This window comes from Mastigoproctus giganteus, chromosome 1, assembly GCF_048544385.1.
Source record: "Mastigoproctus giganteus isolate SK-2022 chromosome 1, ASM4854438v1, whole genome shotgun sequence".
NCBI classification, from domain to species: domain Eukaryota; kingdom Metazoa; phylum Arthropoda; class Arachnida; order Uropygi; family Thelyphonidae; genus Mastigoproctus; species Mastigoproctus giganteus.
Genome location: NC_143575.1, coordinates 168,376,870 through 168,401,996, shown reverse-complemented (window position 1 = coordinate 168,401,996; position 25,127 = coordinate 168,376,870). Strand labels below are relative to the sequence as shown.

At 37.1% G+C, this 25,127-nt stretch overlaps 1 protein-coding gene across 1 annotated transcript in view; it reads left to right on the top strand.

The window, feature by feature from the left end:
* Nucleotides 1-17,648, top strand: part of LOC150091248 (ketohexokinase-like) — a 56,522-nt gene extending 38,874 nt beyond the window's left edge. The window contains exon 6 of the mRNA XM_090382978.1: nt 17,376-17,648. Coding sequence (XP_090239104.1) covers nt 17,376-17,646 — 271 coding nt within the window. The 3' untranslated portion in view covers nt 17,647-17,648. The remainder of the gene's footprint in view (nt 1-17,375) is intronic.
* The last annotated feature ends 7,479 nt before the right edge of the window (nt 17,649-25,127 follow it).

Here is a 25,127-nt window from a genome sequence, read left to right as displayed (position 1 = left end):
CCATAAACCGTAGTATGAGGCCACTATAAATTTTCCCGGGTAAGAATTTTTGATCCAGTCCACCTCTGTTTATCGATATTGCTTTTTTTTTTCTCTCTGAATCTGCAGTGTCTTCCCCAGGACGTTTCCTTTTCACACCTTTTAAGTATTTTACTAATTTTTAGGGAATAAAGCGCAATTACAAAACGAGGAGGCACGCTTGATACACATAAACAAAGCTGCACGTTTGTAGCAACTGAATAAACAACACCGTAAAGGCCGAGATACACTATTAACACCCTACATTTTACTAAAGCACATTTCTGGGGGTTACTACCATAAAACAATAAAAACAATTTCCAGTTTCGTTTCTGCTAGTGGAATCTGTTATAAACTGGTAGTAAACTCCACCTAATTGCATTTGCGATTATATCGATAGCTGGAATTGTGTTGATTTTTACGTTATTATGGTGAAATGTGTTTCCCCTTCACTGATATAAAAAACATAAATGCATTTTCAGAATCTTCTTCATTCCTATCGTGTTGCATTCGGTTGGGGTGATTCCGCGTTCGACTGCCATTTCTTGTAAACAAAAAGGTGAATCGTGCATAAGCGAATTCGGTTCGTGTTATATAAGATAACGTTCCCCTTTTTATAAATCGTGTATAATTCAATTCGTGTAATGTAAACACGTGTTATACGAGGACCGACTGTATGGTGGTTTTCTGTTATTACAAGTTTTGAGGATAATAGTACAATCTGCCATACACTTTCCTGTTCATTTTTTTTTTTTTAAGGGAATACACATTAATGTTTTTAATTTTAACTCTTTTTTTAAATTGTTGGTTTGTTAGTTTGCCTTGTCTTTATTTCAACTAATCTCTTTTAGGCATTTGTCTAATAAAACTCTTACTATTTAATAGTTTTTCAATAACAATTTTTTATCAAGTTTTTCATTTAAAATCACAATTTTACTACAATATAGAATAATGGTTTTAATATTATTTTAAGATACTTTTCAAGATTTAAATTGGAAAACTTGTTATTGGCATCTATCAAACTCATATTCAATAGACAAAATTGTTGATAATTTAATTTTTCCTGTAACATAGTTGAATGCAAACAACTTTTCTTTTTTTCTTTTTTTTTATGAAACCTCCAAACACAAAATTTAATTAGAATCTACGTAACTTAAGAAATGTAAATAAAATTAAATAAGTGTCTGTTTATACTCTAAATGGCCAAGACCAGGAGAGTTTACAACTTTATTGTAAATGTTTTATTGCTGCCACCATAACAGCACAGTAGCTAACAATTGACTGAGCACTTTTTTGTGGTAGTACAAAGATTCAATCTTGCAATGTGCAAATTTGCATCTGTGCACGTTATCCCAACACCACAGCCAGCCGCTTAGTATCATGTGTGGAAGGCTAAGACAGAAGATACTTGTTGAAATTACACTTGAATTTTAGTAAACTGTAATTTTGGGAAATACATATGAGGTAAAGGTGTTCCAATTAACAGAAGTAGAAGGGATAAATGAGAAAGAGGAAAAATCAGTTCTGCGAGTTGGACATTGAATGGATGTTGACTGGTTGAGGCACGTGTTTGGAAGACAACAGTGCATTTCAGAAGAACAGTGCCCATTGAACTATATATGTAAAAGGCATGCAGAATAAACAACATCGATGATACAGAAAGCAAGAGTGTAAGAGATAGGTCATTGATTCACCTCACCAATGCTTTTGAATAGAGTTTAGGAGCTTGAGAGAGTTTCTTATTGGGAACAATATTCAAGTTAGGGTGTATTTGAGATTAGTACTGAGTCAGTGGCTGTTTGGAAGAAAAGCAACACACAGAGTAAAGTAAAAACCCAGTTTTTTTTTAATGTAGAGGAAGCAATATTTGCAATGTGCTTATGCCAAGAGGGATGAGAACTCAGTACAATACCCAATAGAATGTCTGATTTTGTTTAGATATTTTAGTATCATTGAAGATTAGCACAGGAGCAGATGACTTTTTTTTTTTTTTTTTTTTGCAAGAAATAAGACAGTGCTGAGTTTTAGCAGGATTGAAGTTAAGTTTTTCTGCTCCATTGGAGAAGTACTTAGAGATCAACATTTAAGAAATTGGTGATGGATATTTAAGAAGTGATGCTATTTTGTGTAGAGCAATGTTTGTTAAACTGGAAGATGAAATGTAATGCATTATCATCAACAAAACTATGAATTATATTCCCAGTCAGTTGAAGACAGTCATTAATATACAAAAGGAAAAGAATAGGAGAAAAAACTGAACCATGGGGAACACCATCAGTAGTTGAGAAGTTATAAGACAAAGAGCCATGTACTATGATCCATGGAGCTTAGAGGAGAACAGGCATTCTGTGTGTTATACTATCAGACACTCAGTCTAAAACACTGATGGACCCAGTATCTTTCTATTTCAGAAGATTTAGGAGAAGTCCAGTTGGCCTGCCCTAAAATCCACTCGTGAACACCTTCTTGATTGTAAGCCCTGTTGTGTTGCTTAGGTAGCAACGAACGTATAGTGTGGTTCTCTTCAAGAACCCTGGTCAGCGTGAAGAGGAAAAGACCAAACCCGACAGCACAACGAAACAAATGGCCCTCAGCCCCCCAGCTGCTTTCACTTCCCCTCTTATGTGAGAGGATCAGAATGGAAGCAGAAGGTGCTAAGAATCTCTGGGTACAACCAGGCTGCCATGCATGGAAATTGAACTTTGCCTGTTATAACGTATGATCACTCATCGGTGAAGATAGGATATTAGAACTGGAAAAGGAATTAGAAAATGTGAATTGAAATATGATCGGTTTGGCTGAAAGAAGAAGAAGAAATGAATCATAAGTTTGTCAAGTGGAATTCTGCTGTGCCCCAATGGAAACAGTGAAAGGAGCAAAGGTGGAGTTGGCTTTCTGGTCCATAAAAATATAAAAAACAACATTTTGGAATTCAAAAGTACATCACCAAGGTGTCAAGACTACTACTCAGGATTTCTAAGAGGTACAAGGTAAAGGTTATAGCGATTCATGCACTAACATTGAGGTTGAAGAAAAGTACACCAAAATTGAGTCTTCTAGATGAACAGAAAACGCACTACACTATCATTATGGGGGACTACAATGCTAAGGTTGGAAAGAGACAAAACAGCACAGAAAGAATAACTATAGTAAATTTTGAAATTGGTGAAAGAGGGGAAAGACTTGTGGAATTTGCAGAATCTCGAGGAATGCCAGTAATGAACCCTTTTCAAGAAAAGGGCAAACAAAAAGTGGACATGGAAGAGCCCAAATAGATTAACAACTAATCGACTTCATCTTCACTAACAAAAGATATGTTACCATCCTGAACAAGATAAATGTTGGAAGTGATCACAGAATCATAAGATGCACATTTGATATAGATGTAAGAAAAGAAGGAAAAAAACTGACTAGAGTATATAATATGAAGATTTTTGAGATAACAGAAGAGGAGAAAAAGCAGTATGTACTGGAACTTAAGAACAAGTTGGAGCTTCTGCAGTCAAGAAACACTTGTCATGATGAACCGAAGATGAGAAATGAAGAGCAAGATAAACACTGACAAGGATAAAATTGAGTATACTGAGTTATCATGCAAAATCATTAGAAAGAGACTCAGAGAGGACGTAAGATTTAACCCAAGAAAAGTATAAGCATTATGGGAAAACAAAGGACTTCAATCAGCAGCCATGAGCAGTTAATAGAGAAAGACAAATGATACTGAAACTGAAGAATAGTGATGGTGTACTTATAAATAGCAGAGAAGGCATAATTCAAATAGCAGAAGACTACTATAAATTATATATAAGGAGCATGGGAATGATGTCAGCAATGGGGAAGAAGAATCACAAATTTGCCTCACATAACTTACCTGTTATCCTTCCTGATCAGATAGAGCATGCATTGATGAAGAATTAGAAAGAGCTGGGTGAAGATGGTTGTTAAAATTGGGAGGGAAAGACATGACACAGAAATTGGCAAGACTCTTCACAAAATACATTAGGAAAGGTGTGACCCTAAGGAGTGGAATAATACAATAATAGTTTTGCTGCATAAGAAAGGAGATAAATTAGAAATTATAGACCAATTAGCTTGTTATCCCACATCTACAAGTTGTTCGCAAGGGTCATTACTAACAGATTAGAAAGAATACTTGATGAGAATCAACCGAAAGAGCTAGCTGGCTTTAGGACATGATTCTCAACTATGGATCACCTTCACATAATATCACAGCTAATGGAGAAAACAAATGAATATAAAACACCATTATGCCTGGCATTTGTGGATTATAAAAAGGCATTTAACTCCATACAGCATAAAGCAATGTTTCAGGCACTGCAAAGACAAGGCATTGATACCTCATATATATTATGATTTTGAAGAAAATAAATGAGAACGCTGCCTCCTTTATTAGACTAGACAAAGAGTAGCAAATTTATAATTGAGAAAAGAGTTCAACATGGAGACAATATCTCTGAAGTCGTTTACTGCTGTCCTTGAGGAAGCTTTCAGAAGATTAGACTGGTCACAGAAAGGAGTCAATGTGAATGGAGAGTACCTAAACTATTTACGATTTGCAGTTGACATTGTGTTCATAAGCCATGATCCCAAAGAATTAGGAAAAAATCTTAAATCAGTTATGCAGAGTAAGTAAGGATACTTACTTACTTACTCTGCATATATTTGCAGAGTAAGTTACTTACTTACTCTGCACTTATTTACTTATAAGTAAAGATATAATCATTGAAGGGGCAGTAATTGAAAAGGAGGATTGATATACTTATCTGGGACAAATAATTAGCTGTAATAATGATAAATGGCTGGAAGTCAAGAGAAGAATAAATTTTGGATGGATAGCATTCAGGAAATATAGTCACATACTGAGGAGGAATATCCCAATTTGTCTTAAATTTAAAATAATGAACCAATGTATAATCCCCACCATGACTTATGGAAGTTAAACTTGGGCATTTGCCAAAAGAATGGAAGAGAAGCTGAGGACTACACAGCAAAGAATGGAACGAATTATATTAGGAATCAGACTGTTAGATAAGAAGCGAAATACACGGATTAGGTAGCAAGCTCATGTAAAGGACATTCTTATCAAAACTAAAGAACTAAAATGGTCTTGGGCAGGACACATAACTTGAAGACATGATGATAGGTGGACTAAGAAAATAACAGAATGGTACCCAAGAGAAGTTAGAAGAAAACCTGGAAGTCAATGACGGAGATGGACAGATGAATTTCACGAGTTCGTGGGTAGTAAATGGATGGCCATTGCACAAAACAGAAGGAACTGGAAAGTTGCTGGAGATACCTTCATCCTGCAGTTGATTGAAAATGGCATATAACGATGACTATGATCCACAAGAGAAAAACTGGCTACCCAATACCCAGTTGAAATAAACAGATTAATACATAAGGTAGGAGCTTGTTTAGAAGACCTTTATTCAAATCAAAAGCCTTATAAATGCCAAGAGCAACTGCTTGAGTTTCACTAGACTTTTCCATTGAATTTATTCAAAGGTAAGTAATATGACCCAGTATATCATCATAAGTGAATCAACATTGACATATTGGCAATCATTCATCAGATGGAGGGGTTTCAAGGTAGCATAAAAGTTGGCAGTTGATTAATTTCTCCATTACTTTGGAAAGAGTAGAAGTAAGTGAAACAGGTCAATGACCGGAAGGGAGAGGATTTATAACCCTTTTTAGAGCTGTTTTGATGTGAGAAAATTTCCATGCAGAAGGAACCATCTGAATAGTAAAATGTAAAATGCAACATAAAACACGATCAAGCTTGGAAGCATATTTTTTTAGAATAAGTGGAGAAATGCCATCCGGACTTGGATCTTTCTTGGCATAAAGTTTTCTAATTGACCAGATCCAGAGTTATTGACCTTACATTGATTGTTCATTTACCCAGAATACCAGAAAATCCTACCTGCAACCCAACAGTCTTAATCTGTATCTCATTTCAGTTGTTCAAAGTTCACGAACAGTGTTAGTTGTCCTCTAGGAACCTCAAATCACAACCTGGTGATGATATCTTCTCCAGTGGAACCTCTCTCTCTCTCTCTCTCTCATACACAGCCACTGCTATTTGGCATTACAGGAATGCAAAATGGAACAATCTGCTTGATTTTTATTTTTATTTTTCCTTGGTTATTTTATTGTTTTAAATCTTCTTATTTCATTGCCCAGATTGTGTCACTGAAATTATTCTTATAGGGTGAAATCTTATAGCATACTGAATTGGCTTGTATCCAAATCTCTAGATTCATTTTCTGCCTTTACTCAAACTCGTAACAATTGTAAAATAGTTATAATCAATCCAGATTCTATCTTAAACAAGCTAAGAGTAGAAAACTTCTTTTTTCAAGTGGTAGTCAAGCATTTTGGTCTTTTACCAAAGCTCCTACAAATACACTCCACTCAGTGCTTCCCGTGATCTTTTGACAGAAAGATGTTAGAAGAATTCTGAACAATTCTGATGTCCAAGTCCTGAGGCAAGTCTCCACCCACTTGTTCTCAAAACCTGTGCTCATGAGCTTGCTCTTGATCTATGTTACCTTTTTTGCACTTTCTCATTCCACTGCATTTTTTCCTTCTCTTAAAAAATTTGCTTATATGTGTGGCAGCGAAGTTCCTGAACTGGTGCTGTTGCAGTCATGTTCAGTGACTTTAAATGGAAGTGGTATGTTATAATTCAACCTTCCTCCAACAGATATTGTTACAGAAATTGTACAGTGGGCTGACAGGTTGCAAGCAACATTCAGTTTCGTCAGTAGCATTAACATTCTTTGTCAAGATGTTGCAGTGGAACAACAAATGAAATGTTAAAAACTGTGTATGGTGATGAAACATTAAGTCGTATCAGTGGGTTTGAATGGTATAAGTAGTTCAAAGACAGATGAGAAAATGTTCACAATTACCCAAGAAGTGAGCATCCATCAACCTCTTGAAATGAGGACAGTTGCAAGAGATTGTTGTTTGACCCTCAGATTGACACTGGAGATGAATGTTGGGTGTTTCAGTACAATCCTGAGAGAGTGTCAGAGTATGCAGTAGACTTAAATTATCACTAAGGCCCAAAAAGTTTCATTTACAGAAGTCCAGGATCAAGACAATGCTGATCATGTTTTTCAACAACCAGGGTGTGATTCAAAAGAATTTGTACCTGAAAGGGAGAGTCAATGCTGCATTCTACATACAGGCTTGAAAGATTGTTGAAGCACGTTTCCCAGGTGTGGCCACAGGTTTGAGAGAAAGGCAGCTAGCTCTTGTTGCATGACAGTCCCCAACCAATTCCACACTTGGAAGTAATTTCTGATGAAACATGGCACTGTACAGATCAACTACCCACCCTACTCTCCCGATCTAGAATCAGTGAACTTCTTCCTCTTTCTCAAGGTGAAAACTGCCTTCAAAGCTGGCGCCTCCGTAGCCAGGTGGGAAGGAGCAGCAGTGCATAGCACAAACTTCTTGATTAGACAGGGGTTCGAGCCCATCACCACCAAATACGGAGGATGCGGAAAGGTCAGGGAATGACCACCGCATATCCCGGAGCAATATGGCCTTAGTTGCTAATGCTCCTAAAAACCAAATAACAAACCAAACCAACCAAACCAAGCCTTCAAAGCAAATTTCAAGGTGTTGACGATTTATTACACTTTTCTAAAAATTTCTGAAAAGAAATTTTTATAACTGCGTAATAAGGGCATTCAATCAGGTGGTGATTCCTTTAAATAAAAATAAAACTATTTTTGAGCTCCCTTCACCTTGTGTTCTTTTTATTATGCTAGTCCGGGAACTTTATTGCTGCACCTCATATCTAGCTAGTTCCTAAAAGCAGCGAGAAATCCCTCTCTTCCAATTATCTCCCCATTGAATTTATTCCCACTATTTTCAGATTAATGGAGAAATCCATCAACCACCAACATGTACCTTGTGTTCTTTTTATTATGCTAGTCCGGGAACTTTATTGCTGCACCTGATATCTAGCTAGTTCCTAAAAGCAGCGAGAAATCCATCAACCACCAACATGTAAACATCTTGAAACTTTCCATCTGATCAGTGATTGCGATAAAGGTTAGTGAAACTCAAGCAGTTGTTCTTAACATTTCTAAGACTCGATTGTGTTTGGCATAAGTGTCTTAATGATTGCCAAATTCCCCCCCTCCCCAATTGATTAAACAGTTTTCTCCTAACTGCTGTTGTTGTTAACAGTTTTCTCCTAACAAATGTTGTATTCCCCAAGATTGAGTTGTTTTTTCCTCTTATATATTTATTAATAGCCTCCTTCTACTGACTGAAAATGCTATCCATAGTTTTGTTGATGATAGCACGTGTCATTCCACCTTCCTGTTTGAGAAACCTTGCTCTGCACAAACAGATTCAACTTATCAAATATCTAATGCCAATTCCTTAAATGCTAATATCCAAGTAATTTTCCATGAGAAAAATAAAACTTTTAATTCTGCTGAAACTCACTCTTTCCTTTTTTCTTATAGAAAAAGAGTACTGCTCACTAAAAAGGCCTCTGTGGTCAGGAAATCTATCATAATTGATGCTGCCAACTCTTACCAATTATAACTTTAAACATAGATAAAATTAAATTACAAATAAAATACATAAAATCAACTGTAAAAAATATAATTTAAAATACAATAAATCATATGAATATATTAAAATAATAAAAATATGATACATTAAATGTGTTAAACCCGTACTACTCTAAAACTGAAGCATCTGCTGCCTTTCTCAACATAAGTAGTGCTGTATCAACAATTCATTATAAAGTACTAATCCTTCCCAGCAGACCCAGGGCGTACTATGGTACCTGCGCATGCTCCATTTCCTGTATATCAGCTCCGGAAGTGGCTCGGGGCTGTACGGCTTTAAAACACTCATCCCTATCCAGGATAACAGTCTCAAACATTACATTAATCCTACAACCCTTATTCCTATTCAGGCTATGATCACCCAAGGAGACGGCCACCGTAGCCGAGTGGGCAGGAGCGAGAGTGCAGTAGCACATGCTCTTTGAGTAGTCCGGGGTTCAAGCCCCTGACTGCTGAATACGGTCAATCTGCCAACCCGCACTGGACCAGCGTGGCAGATTATGGTCCATTTCCCTCAGCATGAATTGTTGAGGAGGCTTCCACCCTGCAGTGGGTTGATAATGGCTGCACTTTACTTTTTTTTACACCCAAGGAACAAAGCCTTAAGCTCTCCAGCCACTTCCAGTTCCAGAAACCCTCTACCTTATCTGTAATTACAGCTCCTTTCGCTGTATTCCCATGCCGGTTTCCCAGGCATGTTCCGCCACGGCCGACCTCGAGACATTAGCCAATCTAAGTGCCCTGCTATGTTCTCCCAATCTATCACGCAATTTGCGCTTAGTCTCACCTACGTAACATCCCCCACAATCCGGACACTGAATTTTGTAGACAACCCCACTGTTGTCGACCTGGAATCTGCACACAACATATTTGGTACGACCATAAGATTGGGCTATTGGTTGGGAAATGCCCAGATAGTAGAGAATGTACATAGTGGAGCCAAGTATCCCCTCCTCCCTCTGAGTACCATGTCCACAATAACCTTCAATCATGTTCTGGGGATATCCACATCTCACAAGGTGGGCCGTGACCCGTTTAATTTCTTCCTCCCTATCCTACAAAGTAGAGCAGTGCAATCAAGCCCTGCTCATTAAAGCCCTAACTATACTCTTCTTATGACCTCCAGTCTGTGCAGAACCAAAATGAGTATACTGGGCCTGACACATCTCCTTCCTAAACACTGTTATTTTTAATTGCTGACCCACCCTGTAAATCGAGACATCCAAAAATGGCAGAGTGCCCCCCCGCTTGACCTCGGAGGTAAACTTTATAAAGGGAGAACTACTATTAAGCCAATTGAGAACCTCTGGCTCATGTTCCCTACATAGTATAGCGAACGTATCATCCACATACCTCTTCCATGCTCGCAGGGGCAGCGGACCAGAGGAGCTTAACATCCTATTCCTAAATTCTTCCATTACTAAATTAGTAATGACTGCGCTAATAGGTGAACCCATAGCCACACCTCAGACCTGTTGATACATCACACCTGCAAATACCATAGTGGTGCCGGACAAACACAAGCTAACACCTTCACATATATCCTGTACACTCAAATTCATCCTATCCCTCAAGGTATTATCACCCTCCAAGGCTGCGTGCACATAATCCAAAGCATGATGTACCAGAATGCACGTGAATAACGACACCACATCAGATGATATTAAAATTTCTTCTTCTTCTTCAGTGTTCTGATCCTGGGCAAACTGTATAAATTCCTTCACTGTCCAGCTAGTCCGGCCCAAAACAGGAGGAACCAAACCCGCCAAAAATCTAGAAATGGCGTGTGTCTGGCTGCCCACAAACGATACAATCTGCCTCAATGGTACACCTACCTTATGCACTTTAGGTAAACCATTGAATCTGGGTAACTTTCAACCTGATGCTGTAACCTCCAAGAAACTTCCTCCGATGTCTTGCCTGCCTTGTGCCACTTCTGTACCAGCTTATTGGTCTGTTGCTCCAGCCCGCACCAAAGGATTCCTATTCACCACTTTGTATGTGGACGTATTATTCAATAAATATTGGTAGATCGACGGTGGTGTTAGACATTCCATGTCTAACACCACCGTCGATCTACCTTTGTCCGCCGGCAACACTGTGATACTCTCATTCCGTTGTAACTCCCACAGCGCTGTCCTCTGCGTCAATGTTAGATTAGGCGACATCCTACATGCCTGGCCTAGAACACACACCATTTTCATCCGGATCTCATTGGCAGTAGTTTCAAGTAGATCTGATATGGCCCTCTCCACCCCCATGGCTACCTCTGCAAAGGGAATCCTGTTGGGAACCAAACTGTACCCGGAACCAAGACTCAAAACCTCCTTCTGTGCCACCGTCAATATCTTGCAACTAAGATTATGAATAAAGTCACATTTATTCGTCACTCCACCTTCCCCCCTTCCCTAAGTCTATTAAATTTATTAACCTGCCTCTGTCTGTACGTATCAGCAACCCACATTGCTTTAACCACTACCATCCTATATATCCATACCCAATGCACCGCCTCTAAATTTTTATTGGTATGTTATGCCCTACATACCTCTATACACCTCCTCGTGTTTATCAGATCCCTCTGTAACTTGCCAATCCATATATTTACCACCTTCTGTTGGTATATCGCCACAGCACGTGTCAATCTTGGATCCTGAAATGGCAGTTTTTTCCTAAAACCGTGTGGTATCAGACCGGCAGCTTTACAGCGATGTGAAAATCTCGCTTGGCTTCTGTAACACAACTTTTGATGTTGACAAATCTCTCGCAGCATTGCACGACCATAACATACCAATAATTCACTAAAAAGGCCTCTGTGGTCAGGAAATCTATCCATAATTGATGCTGCCTTGAGGTATGTGGACAATACGTTCACTATACTACGTAGTGAACATGGGCCAGAGGTTCTCAATTGGCTTAATAGTGGTTCCTCCTTTATAAAGTTTACCTCCAAGGTTGAGCGGGGGCACTCATCCATTTTTGGATGTCTGGATTTACAGGGTGAGCTGGCAATTAAAAATAACAGTGTTTAGGAAAGAGATGTGTCAGGCCCAGGCCCAGTATACTCATTTTGGTTCTGCCCAGACTGGAGGTCATAAGAAGAGTATAGTTAGGGCTTTAATGTGCAGGGCTTGATCGCACTGCTCTACTTCGTAGGATAGGGAGGAAGAAATTAAACGGGGTCACGGCCGACCTTGTGAGATGTGGATATCCTGGGAACGTGATTGAAGGTTGTTGTGGACATGGTACTCAGGGGGAGGTGGGGGTACTTGGCTCCACCACGTACATCCCCTACTGTCCAGGCATTTCGCAACCAATAGCCCGCATCTTACGGTCGTACCAAATACATTGTGTGCAGCTTCCAAATCGGAAGCTGCACACGGTGATGGCAGCAGTTAAAGACCCTGTTGTGGGAGTTGACAACAGTGGGGTTGTCTACAAAATTCAGTGTCCGGATTGTGGGGAATGTTACGTAGGTGAAACTAAACTCAGATTATGCAATAGATTGGGGGGAACATAGCAGGGCACATAGATTGGCCAATGTCTTGGGGTCGGCCGTGGCAGAACATGCCTGGGAAACCGGCATGGGAATACAGCCGAAGGAGCTGTAATTACAGATAAGGTAGAGGGTTTCTGGAACTGGAAGTGGCTGGAGAGCTTAAGGATTTGTTCCTTGGGTGATCATAGCATGAATAGGGACAAGGGTTGTAGGATTAATGTAATGTTTGAGACCGTTATCCTGGATAGGGATGAGCGTTTTAAAGTTGTACAGCCCTGAGCCACTTCTGGTGTTGATATACAGGAAACGGAACATGCACAGGTACCGTAGTACATCCTCGGTCTGCTGGGAAGGCTTAGTACTTTATAATGAATTGTTGATGCAGCGCTAATATTGAGAAAGGCCGCAGATGCTGCCGAAAGTTTTAGAGTAGTATGGGTTTAACGCTTTTAATGTATAATATTTTTATCATTATTTTAATATTCATATGATTTATTGTATTTTAAATTATATTATATTTTACAATCAATTTTATGTATTTTATTTATTTTATTTGTAATTTAATTTTATCTGTTTAAAGTTATAATTGGACAGAGTTGGTGGCAATAATTATGGAAGAGTACTGCTCCTATGCTCACCTGGGTATGTTTGTAGGGGCAAAAGTTGATGACATTGAAGAGCAGATATCATCTTTTAAGGGCATAAAAGGTGATATATTGTTGTACACGTGGGAATTAATGACATTAAAAGTAAGAGATCTGCAATTTTACTCAAGTACAGGTGAATGTTGAAAAAAAAAAGTTGCGAGTTAGGGTTGGATGTGAAAGTGACTGCAATTCTGCATATATTGCAATATATGATGTGAGAGCCTTGTTAGTCAATTCTGCCCTGGAGAGATTGTGCATTAATAGGACCACATCCGCAGAAAGCTGTTTGGCTGCCATTAATTTTTTCGGCATTTTACAGTTGCTCTACACATTCTTTGCAGCCTCACCACAAAGATAGTCTAAATTGAGTACGATGGAGAATACAATCTCAGTCAAAAATCTGTCAGACACAAGATGGTCATAATGTATGCTGCGAGATCATTGAAAAAAAAAATTGCAGTAAAATTCGGGCAGCACTCATTGATATCTCAGAATGCGAAGAACAAACACCGACAGTGGTTCATGAAGCAAAAGCTTTGGTAAATAAACTGAACAGGTTAGAAATTGCATTAATGCCTGTCATTTAGGAAGATCTAAAAAACATAGATAAAGTGAATGAAGCAATTCAAGAACCTGGAGTTATGCGTAATTGTGAAATTATATGATGCTCTTCTGGATTATTCAATCTATGTTCGAGATGAAGACAAATTTGATGATTTGGAAAAAATGGCAAAAGAATTCGTTCCGAATTCTTATTACAGACATTATGAAGACTGAAAGTAGAAAAAGGAAGAAACCTTGTGATGAAACACCAGAGGAATTGTAATCAGCAGAACTGAGTGCAAAAGATATATTTCGACTTCAAGTATTTTATCGTATTGTAGACGTACTAGTCACAGAAATGACAAAACAACATGCTGCATAGAGTACATTGTGTGATACCTTCAGTTTTCTTATAGATAAATTTATGTCAAAAGAAGAAATTTGATTCAAAACCACAGCATTAGTCAACACTTACTTATCCGACTTGAAAGTAGACTTTGTTGATGAATTAGCATCAGCATTAGTAGAGGCATATGATGCAAGAAAGCAAGCTTATGCAGCATCAGCCAAAAAAAAAAAAAACAAACAAAAAAAAACGCTCCCATTTCACCCCTCCGGTCGTTCCAAATACCTGTCCAGCTCAGCCTTAAATTTATTTAGGTTATCAATTTCCACAACAATGGATGGAAGTCTGTTCCACCAACCAACTACCCGCTGGCTAAAGACAAACTTCCGCACATCTATCCTACATCTGTCTTTCCTCAATTTGAATTTATGCCCTCTCAGGTGATTATTCTGAGCAAGAGGAAGAATCCCATCAGCATTGAGCATGCTCAAACCATTCAAGGCTTTATACACCTCAATCAGATCACTTCGCAGGTGCCTAATTGTTTTCCTAATTGAATACCTGTTGTTTTTGGCATATACAAGAACAAAAAGTCTGTGGTAGAATTAATAAAGGCACAAATAAAAGATAAACTGATTACTAGTTTCCCAAACATACACATAGCTTTAAGAATTTATTATCCATAATTGGATCGAATGCTGAAGGAGAGCGCTCATTTTTGAAACTTAAGCAGATCAAGAACTGTGTATTCTTGACTATGAGTCAAGATCGCTTATCGTCATTGGCACTTCTGTGTGTCAAGAACGATATTACTCATCATGTGGACTTAGAGGATGTTATTAAAGATTTTGCTACAATGAGAAGCCGATGCAAGAAACTTTTGTAATCTTAAGAAATGTTAAGTAATCTAGATATTGTCAATATCGTAAATTTTGTTTCTTTTTTTTTTTATTTCAAATATAATGTTGAAGTTTTATAGTTGCATTATTTTTAAATCTGAAAAACTTTTGCTCCCTATTTTTTTTATTTTTTTCTTTCCTTCATAGGCCCTAGGCACAGTGCCAATAGTGCCTGATGGGAAATCCGACCCTGGATATGGGAATTGCTTAAAGATGTAACTACCATCAAGGCTAAAGGGAAGAGCTTTTGCTTTCGTAAAGGTGACTATAGGGGTCTCAGACAGTTTTTAAATTCTGTACAGTGGGATCAACTGATGATGTTACCAACGTTGAATTATAAATTGGAAGCCTTCAGGGACTTAAACTTGGAGGTTGCTAGGCTTTTCATTCCAACTAAGAAATACTGTTCAAGGTTCAAGCCTAAATGGATGTCAGATGAATTAATGAGGCTCGTGGCAGAGAAGAAAAATGTATGGGATGCATATAAATTATCAGGTGACACAGAAGCTCATGGTAGATATAAGCTTGTCTGTAATTAAGTCACAAAGGAGGTTAGGCAGGCGAAGGCAGATTACAAGAAATCTTTGGCAAAGGATGCAAAGAAAAACAGCAAAGAGTTCTTTACTTATGTAAACTCTAGAAGGAAAGGGATGAATCAGATTGGACCACTTAACATAGATGGGTTGACTATTGATGATCATGCTCAGGTAGCTGATAAACTGAATGAGTATTTTGCATCTACATTCACACATGAGGAATTATTCAATGAGGAGAATGCCAGAAGTTTATCAAACTCTAACAGGGAGCTAAGTGATTTTGTAATAACCGAGAGCAAAGTGGAGGTGAAATTATTATTATTATTAGCTATATGTTGCAAGGAAGCTTGAGGCTTATGCTGCACCAGCCAAAAAAAATTTCTCGAGTTACCCTTGAGAGAGAGAGAGAGAGAAATAGAAGAAAATCACCAAGAAAGAGAAGAATGATGATATCCAGCTCAGGACCCTGGGTGTGGCAAGCCCATACTCACCAGATGTGAGCCCCTGGGGATTTGTTGAAGTTAAACATAAGAAAGGCACCTGGGGTGGATGGGATCTATCCAGTTATATTAAAGGAGGCAGCAAAGGAAGTAAGCAAACCCTTAGCCATAATTATGAGAACTTTCTTGGACTCGGGGGAGGTCCCCATGGATTGGATGGTGGCAGATGTATCACCAATTCATAAAGGGGGGGGATTCAAAAGGTGACACAAATAACTATAGACCTGTTAGTTTAACTTGTGTTCCAGAGAAAATAATGGAGTCACTGGTTAAAGAAGCATTGCAGGATCATCTAGACAAGACAGCAGTACTAGTTAAGACACAGGGAGTTCTTGTCTGACCAATTTGATTGGATACTATGATGTGGTCACAAAGGAACTCAATGTCAAAAATAATTTTGATATCATATACTTGGATTTCAGGAAAGCTTTTGATACTGTTGCACATGGAAGACTGCTGTACAAATTGGAGAGGTATGGCATTAAGGGTAAGTTGCTACAATGGATAAAGGGATGGTTGAGTTGGAGACAACTGAGTGGTAATCAATGGACACTGCTCTTCGTGGACAAATGTTATTAGTGAAGTTCCCCAGGGTTCAGTGCTCGGCTCATTGTTGTCTTATGTATTCATCAATGGTATATGTCCAAGTTTGCAGATGATACAAAGGTTGGCAGGGTTGTTAACGACAGTAAAGACAATATGCTACTCCAACTGGATCTAGATAAGTTGGGCAAATGGGCTGAGAAGTGGCAACTGAAGTTTAACATTGACAAATGCAAAGTGCTGCATATGGGTAGCAATAATCCAAGAGAAATGTACCAACTGTGTGGTACTACACTCAGGGAAGTGGAAAGTGAAAAAGACCTGGGGGGTAGTTGTGCAGTCAAATATGAATTTCCGTGAGCAGTGCAGATGGGTTGCCAGGGCAGGCATATGACAATCTAATTGTCATATGCCTGCCCTGGCAACCCGTAAGAAGATGGCATACAGAGATAACATTTTAGTGAGGAATTCAGAATAAAGAATTTCATCCCTACAACGATAATTTTGGTGACACAATCTGAGCATACATTAGGATTGGAAGATTTTAAAATGCAATGCAACCAAGTAAAGAGGAATAGCAATCTCCTTCAGGATTTTCAGGTGGTACATATTCTTAGAATATATATGTACATTAAAAAGTTAATAACTCTTGTTTCAGAACAGTGAAGGAGATGCAGATTACTGTTAATTAGGCTCTCAGCCAGTGTAGATTTGAATTGGTGCCCTAATATGTAGCAGTTATATTCGCAATTGATGTACTGGGGAATGAATTCATTTTTTTTAGTTGAGTTAAATGCGCATTAATAATAGTAAACGTGAATAATGCAATAATAGCATAACATTTTAACATAATAAAATGTAAATTTACAATATACTGATTTCTTGTGTTTTTTTTTTTTTTTTTTGTATCTAAATAAATGAAACATTTAACATTTCAAGCATCATTCACTCTCAATTGAACTATAAAATGTCTACATTCTAATCTGTAAACGATATATAGAATCAACTACCAGAAAAATGTAAGGATAAAAAGAAATAAAATTAACTAATTTATTAATGCTTGAATTAGTGTAGATATTAAAAGTGCATTGTTTCCAAACATTCCCAGTATAATTCAAGGTATTTCAAAATGATTTCATTTTACTAAGAAAATATGGATTTTTCATTAAATACTCTGCATTAAGAAGAACATAATGTTTTATGTTATGTATCTCTAGATCAATTTTAATTTGCCCTTGGGGAGAATCTGGAGCATGTGCCAAAGACCATGATGGATCTATAATAATATCCCCAGCATATTCACCATCCCAAGTAGTAGACACTTTAGCTGCTGGAGACACTTTTGTAGCTGCTACTATATTTGCACTAAGTAAAGAAAAGCCTGTATGTGATTCCATCATATTTGGTTGTAAAGTAGCAGGGGCTAAGTGTGGTTATAAAGGATTGAGTGGACTAGGAAAGATTGTTTCTAACTTTTTCTTAATTTAATAGGAAAGGTATATTTTAATCAGTTGTTTTAAAATTATTTAATTAAATTTCCAATTTTTTCTCTTTAGTATTTCAATATATTAAATAGTGCTGAATTCGATTTGTTATCAGAATAATGTTGTAAAAGCAGGTTCATACAGTTTTTTGTTTTTCCTGATTTAAAGTATTAAAGTTTATAGTTTATTATATGGTGGTGAATATGTTGTATATTTAAACAAGTTAAATTATTTATTTACCCATATTTAATACCAATATAAAGCCAAGCTTATGAGTAAAGCTCTGCATAAAAAAATTGTAAACTGGGTATTTTGGATGCAAGCATGCACAGCTGGATTACATGCAGTTGTTGCCTGCTTGCATCGATCACAGCAGTCTATGAGTTGTATGCTGTAGTTGGCATTCACGGCTCTGATGTAACCATTAACATTTTCACTGCTGGCTTTTCTGATGACCCTTTTAATTTGGGGTTGAAACCATAGGATTGAGTCAATATGGATTGGGAGAGCAGAGATATTTTTGGGATTTCTTCTTATTTTGACTGAATTAGTCAGCCTCCAGTGAAGGATGCTTGACAAAAATATCCAGTGTTTCTTCTGTCAAATTGGAAGAAATAGTTTTAAAAGTAGGGTGGTTTCCCTCCAAGTGGATTTAAAAACTAATATGCTGCATATTTGCACTAGAAAGCATTGAACTGTTAAAATGAGTATCGATATTGTTATTAATCAGGCAAAATAATGCATGGAAGCAAACTTATTCTTCATCTAGCAAAAAAAAAAAAAAAAGCCTGAATAGATCATAATATGCCCATCACTAAAAAAAAGTAACAATCCAATTTTACCTTGATGTTCTATCATCTCTCCCTCAACCACTTTAGGTGTATTAGTATTCCAGTGATCAATAACACTCTGCCTGAAAGTGAACATCATGAAATCTTTTCTTCCCAAAATTTTATATTTGTGCTTCCCTTGGCTAGTTTAAATAGCCAATACAAATATACTTCCCTTATTCAGTCTGCTTATTCTTTTAAGAGCCTTGAACATGTCAATTCTGAGATGTTTCCACTCCAAGCTTGGCAGTCCCCATCTTCTAAAATGCAGGAACAACCCTTAGCATTCCTAATCAGTCTAATTGTCCTTCAGAGCCTCTCTAGAATTGCCATGCCCGTCTTTCAGGTGAGGGATCCAGACTTAAATAAAATATTCCAAATGTGGTGTGACCATTATTTTAAGAGGAATAATAATGTCTTTCTCCCTGCTAACAGTGGTCCTATAGATCATTAATCAGAGTACACTCTGAGACTTCCTTAGTCACCTGCTTACATCACAAGAAAACTTCGTCAGCTTGTATCATAACCTCCTAAATCTTTCTCATTCTGAACCACTTTTAATTCCATGTCCCTTAGTCTCTAAGTCACTCCCAGATTTCTTTTCCCTAAATGCAAGAACCTTACATTTAGCAAGATTAAACTTCAGTTATCAACTTTCAGACTGTATGTTTAACTGACCACCAAAGCTTATTATAAAGGAGCATGGCCTGGTTATGTCCTCAATGTCCGGATTCCATCCTTCCATTCCATACTTGATTTCATGTGACAGTGTTGTGTGATAATAGTTCTTTATGGGGTAGTGGTTCTCTTATCGTTCTCGTATGTGCCAGTGCCACATTATAATCTATAACTATCCTATGTTTCCTGCTTTAGCTGCGTGTGATTTGTCAACTCTTTGTCATCCATTTTGTCATCCTCCTTTTGTGATAATTTACAACTGGAATATGTGGCTTCCAGGATAATTTGTTTAAGCATTTCCCACAGGGCATTTTTATCCAGGAGCCTGAGATTGCAATCTGAGTTAAGGGTCAAAGAAGTCACTCTACTCATTATAGCCTCATACCTTAAAATCTAAACCAAACTTTCCCATTGACCAAGAAATTTCCTTTGACACTACCCAGTTTATGACTTGTGATCACTACTTGCTAATGATTCCACTCAGTGGTTCATAAAGTATCATTATCTGTTGGCAGCATGATACATTACTTGATTATGCAATCAGTATGGATTAAGGATAGCAGGAAATCTTGAATTAAGTTGAAAAAAATTTAGGAGAAAATACAAGTGTGGATTTGAATCCTTTGGCTGCTACATTTTATGTAAATTACTGTGTGATATATAATTTAATCTCCTCCTCCTTTTTATATAAAATGGATGCATTTATTATATTACACTTAGTATATTACTGTTGTGGGCATTACGCTTTTGTATAAACTCTCAAAATCAAATGACTTATTAGTGTTTTGGTTCCCTCTTATGAACATTTATATACAAATGTTAATACTTGTAAATGATTATAATCTAATAGGTGGCTTGTGGTAATAACTGATAAAACTCTCATTAATCTGGTATTCTATAAAGTATATGAGAGATATTGCTGATATACATGGGTCTGCATAGACTAGCTCACTTAAATATGGAGTATCTGCACGATAGGTTTCCAAAATTAAAAATTTATATCTCAGAACTGATTTATTATATGTTTACAATCTACCCTTTTCAGCCTGACACAAAAACTAACTTCATAATAAATTAAATTAATGTAGCTATTTGAGCATACAGTCAATTGTACCTACTAGTATGCAGAATTGTGTTGTTTTTACATCTCACAAAGTCCTTTATAAAGCTGGGAGATTGTAGACAACTGAATTCTCATGTTGGATGCAACGTTCAGTCTGTAACAATATTTGGATTTTATTTTAAAGATATAAGTAAAATTCAAAGTAGCCATTACAGAAATTATCCATGGATCCCTTGGGATCTGTGGAGTAAAATTAGGAAGCCACTGGTTTACAGCATTAATGGAGTCTGTATGATCCCACTATGGAGCTTCACTAGTCTTTTTTCATGGTAGAGTGCTGGCACATAAGTCTAATATCACCAGTGACAAAAGTCAGTGCTCTTGCCCTTCATGGTGCAACACTGGATGTAGTCTAGAGCAGTGGAAATTGGTTCAGTGGCATGATGATTCTCACTATACCCTATTCTGATCAGGTGGGGCAGGCATGGAGAATACAGTAGACCCAATTTCCCGGTTAATCCAAAAATACAGAAATTGCCAACATACATAAGAGATATGTTCCAGGACTTCTTAAATCGTCGAGTTACTAGTCATTCCTGAGTTTTACGTAACTCAGGGATGACTAGTAACATATTGCTACTATATTATTATTGGTCGCTTTCCTTTTCTTAGTAGATTTACTAGTACCTATGTCACTTATTCTCTTAGTCGGCACCATGATAGTGGTCAAAATTAAATTTTCTGAAAAGAACTTCACAGGGTTAAGGTGAAAACTCACTATTATCACCCAGCGTGAGTTCACATTTTACTAAAGCATGGTGCCTCCGTAGCCAGGTGGGCAGGAGCGGCAGTGCGTAGCATATGCTTCTTGATTAGACCGGGGTTCAAGCCCGTGACCACCAAATACGGAGGATGCAGAAAGGTCAGGGAATGACCACCGCATATCCCTGGAGCAATATGGCCTTAGTTGCTAATGCTCCTAAAAACTAAATAACAACTACTAAAGCACATTTCTGGAGGTCAACAAAAAACAATAAAAACAATTCGCACTTTCTGTTTTATTGGGCTTTTCTGTTAGCACAATCTATTATAAATGGGTAGTAAACTCGATCTTATTGCATTTGCAGTGATACTGATAGCTGGAATTCTGTTGGTTTTTTTGTTATTATGGTGAAGTGAAATCTTCAGTCATATAAAAAAAAAAAAAAAAAAAAAACCATAAATAATTGTAAGAAACTTCTCTTCTTTCCTATTTTTTTGCTTGTTACTCCGATCTTACTTGTGCAATTTGTGTGTACCATGATCGTCATTATTGATGGCTTATTATTATCATTTTTTTTTTTTTTTTTTGTTTTGAATTTTACAATCCTAAAAAAAAAAAAATTTTAGTGAAAACAAATTTACCTAAATCCGTAGTTACATAAGTCAGGGACTTACTGTATTGAAAAATGTTTAGCAACCTACGTAAAAAATATGATGATAGATAAAAAAACTTACCACATACTACTCGTGTGTCCGATACGATGCTTCCCTTTGTTTTTTGCGATGTCAATTTTAAATCTAATAGCTTCCCTTTGTTTTTTGCGATGTCAATTTTAAATCTAATAGCTTCCCTTTATTTTTTACAATGTCACGTATGGTTTGGTGACCAAACCATACGTGACACTGTAAAACATTATAATGGTTCATTAGAGATTTAACAGATGCACCATTTTCAAACTTTTGAATAATTTCAAGTCTTTATTTAACTGAAGGCGCAACTCTTTTGCGTTTACCCATCATTTTTGTGATTTCTAAACAAAAAATATATATATATTTACTATTTTAAAAAATTTTCGACATCCCTGACATAAATAATGAAACAAAATTTGTCTTTCTTTTTTGCGGTGCGATGGAACACAACAATTGACGCAATGCACTAAATCAAACTAAAACATTTGGTCTCTTTTTTTCTTTGAGTGGCGGGTGTGAAGACAGGGGGGTTGCAAGATAATAAGCACATTAATCTCCCAATGACGACTTATAATGCCGACTTATAACGCTTATTTCCGACTTGCAAAATATCTGTTTATACCTATTCTAGTTATTAATTGAATCATGATTTCTGGGGGTGGTTTTTTTTTTTTTTTTTTATTTGGAGTCTTGAAGTGGCCTGGTTAATCCTATCTCGGCAAATCAAGAGTATGCTGTATTTGCTGTTGGAATGCTCAGTATGGTCTAGGGCCTTTAGTGATTGCACAGAGAATCACAAATGCTGATGCCTACCTTAACATTTTACATAATTTTCTGCTCCCTATGATGTGGCAGCCCTTTATTAAAAATCCATGTTTTTTTCAACAGAAAAATGCCTAATGCCAATCCACTGGTAAAATTTCACACATGAATGTATGAAATTTGCAATGGCTGTCACAGAGTCCCAATTTGAATCCTATAGGCTGAACTAAGTGGAATGTTACACGAGAGTCAGACAAACACATCAGTATCTCAACTGATCAGTGTTCTGCAGGCAAAATGATGAACTCTACCTGTTGAGATCTATCAGCCATTGATAAAAAACCTATCCAGGTGGGTGAAAGTGCCATAATGGCCAAAGGGTGATATATGTTCTGTTGAAATGAGGGGCAGTGACCTCAATGTGAAACTGATGCATGCCCAGATATCTATATAGATTTATACCAAATATAGATATAGATTTATAGCAATTTAGAATAAACCTCTTTGGTGTGATTCTTGATACTGCAATAACATCTATAGTGAAATACTTCATTATAGATGTTATTGCAGTATCAAGATTCACTATACTTCACTACTTCACCAACATCCTTTGTGACCACATCGTAGTATCCAATCAAATTGGACAGACAAGACTTCCCCTTAAACTCATGCTGTGTCCGAACTATTACTGCAGTCTTGTCTAGGTGATCCTGCATCACTTCTTTAACCAGTGACTCCATCATTTTCTCCCGGAACACAAGTTAAACTAACAGGGCTATAATTATTTGTCACCCTTTGAACCCCCCTTTGTGAATTGGGGATACATTTGCACATCTCCAGTCCATGGGGAGCTCCTCTGAATCTAAGGATGCTCTTATAATTATGGTTATGGGTTTACTTACTTCCCTCACTGCCTCCTTCAATATAACTGGATAGATTCCATCTGCCACAGGCGCCTTTTTATGTTTAACTTCAACAGTTTCTCCTCCACTTTGCTCGGTGCCTCCATAGCCAGGTGGGCAGGAGCAGCAGTGCGTAGCACGTGCTTCTTGATTAGACCTGGGTTTGAGCCCGTGACCACCAAATACGGAGGATGCGGAAAGGTCAGGGAATGACTACCGCATATCCCCAGAGCAATATGGCCTTAGTTGCTAATGCTCCTATAAACCAAATAATAAACAACAACAACAAAACAATCCACTTTGCTCTCCATTATTACAAAATCATTTAGCTCCCTGTTAGAGTTTAGTTAACTTCTGTTTTCCTTTCCTTGTAGAATTCCTGAATTTTTCATGTGTAAATTAGATGCAAAATACTCATTCAGTTTGTCAGCTATCTGAGCAGGATCATCAACAGTTGAACCACCAACATCAAGTGGACCAATCTGATTCATCTCCTTCCTTCTAGAGTTTACATAAATAAAGAAGTCTTTGTTGTTTTTCTTTGCATCCTTTGCCAAGAATTTCTCGTAATTGGCCTTCACTTGCCTAACCTCCATTTTGACTTGATTACAGACTAGCTTATATCTGCCATAGGTTTCTGTGTCGCCTGATAATTTATATGCATCCCATGCATTTTTCTTCTTTGCCACGAGCCTTGTTAGTTCATCTGACATCCATGTAGGTCTAAACCTTGAACAGTATTTCTTAGTTGGTATGAAAAGCCTAGTAGCTTCCAAGATTAATTCCTTGAAGGCTTCCTTCCCATTTAGAATTAGAATTTCATTTTAGAAATATTATTTCCAAACATATATAGTTACATTAAGAACTGTATTAATTCTTCTTATGATTGTTGGTTGTAGTAAACATGCTTCCTCCTAATTTAAAATGAAATGGTTAATAAAATGCAATTTGCATTTGACCATGTCACAGTAAGCGCTAAAATGCACTGGCAGTTAACCAAATAGAAAAACAATACCAGAGCAGATAAATCTTTGCTTACCAGTTATATTGTTTATTTATCTGCTATTGTTATATACTTTAAATTACCAGTCTGAAACTGTAATATTGAATTATAGTTTCAGACTGATAATTTATTTTAAGATTGTGTTATTTCACAAATGTATCAAATTAAAATGTTTATACGTTTAATTATTCATTATGTACTTTTTATGTTTACTGACTTTATATTTTTGTAAGTAAATGCTTATTTATTTAAAATTTATCTTTTTGTAATAAATTAGTTATCAGCACTTGAAGTGACTGAAAATCAGGAGGTGAATTTAATTTAAATTTAAATTTCATGAGTAGAGGAAAGTTTCAGATCTGCTAAAAAAAAAAAATAATGGATGGTGTTCAGGAATTCTGAAAAGAAGCAAAATTGGCATTCTGCCTCACTTCAAGTGCTAGTTATTTCAGAATTACTGTCCTTTAAGATAATGAAATTATCTAATAGCTTTTTCCAAGGCCATTTTAATTAATAATGCTTTGAATAAGGGGAGCAACTAAATCTTGGTCTACATGCAAGTGCAAGGCTCATCCAGCACTGTGTGTGACAAGCAGACAGAAAAAAAGGAACCTTAAATGTCCACAACATTGTTGATTATCAGAATGAACTTCCACCTAGTATTGTAGAAGCAGGTAGTTTGAATAAATTTAAAGAAGACTTGGACTACTTATTGGAGGGATAGATGATGTTGCTGCATCAGTGGCAAACATTAGCACCACCTCATAAATTCAGGACATTTTTTCTGATAATTTA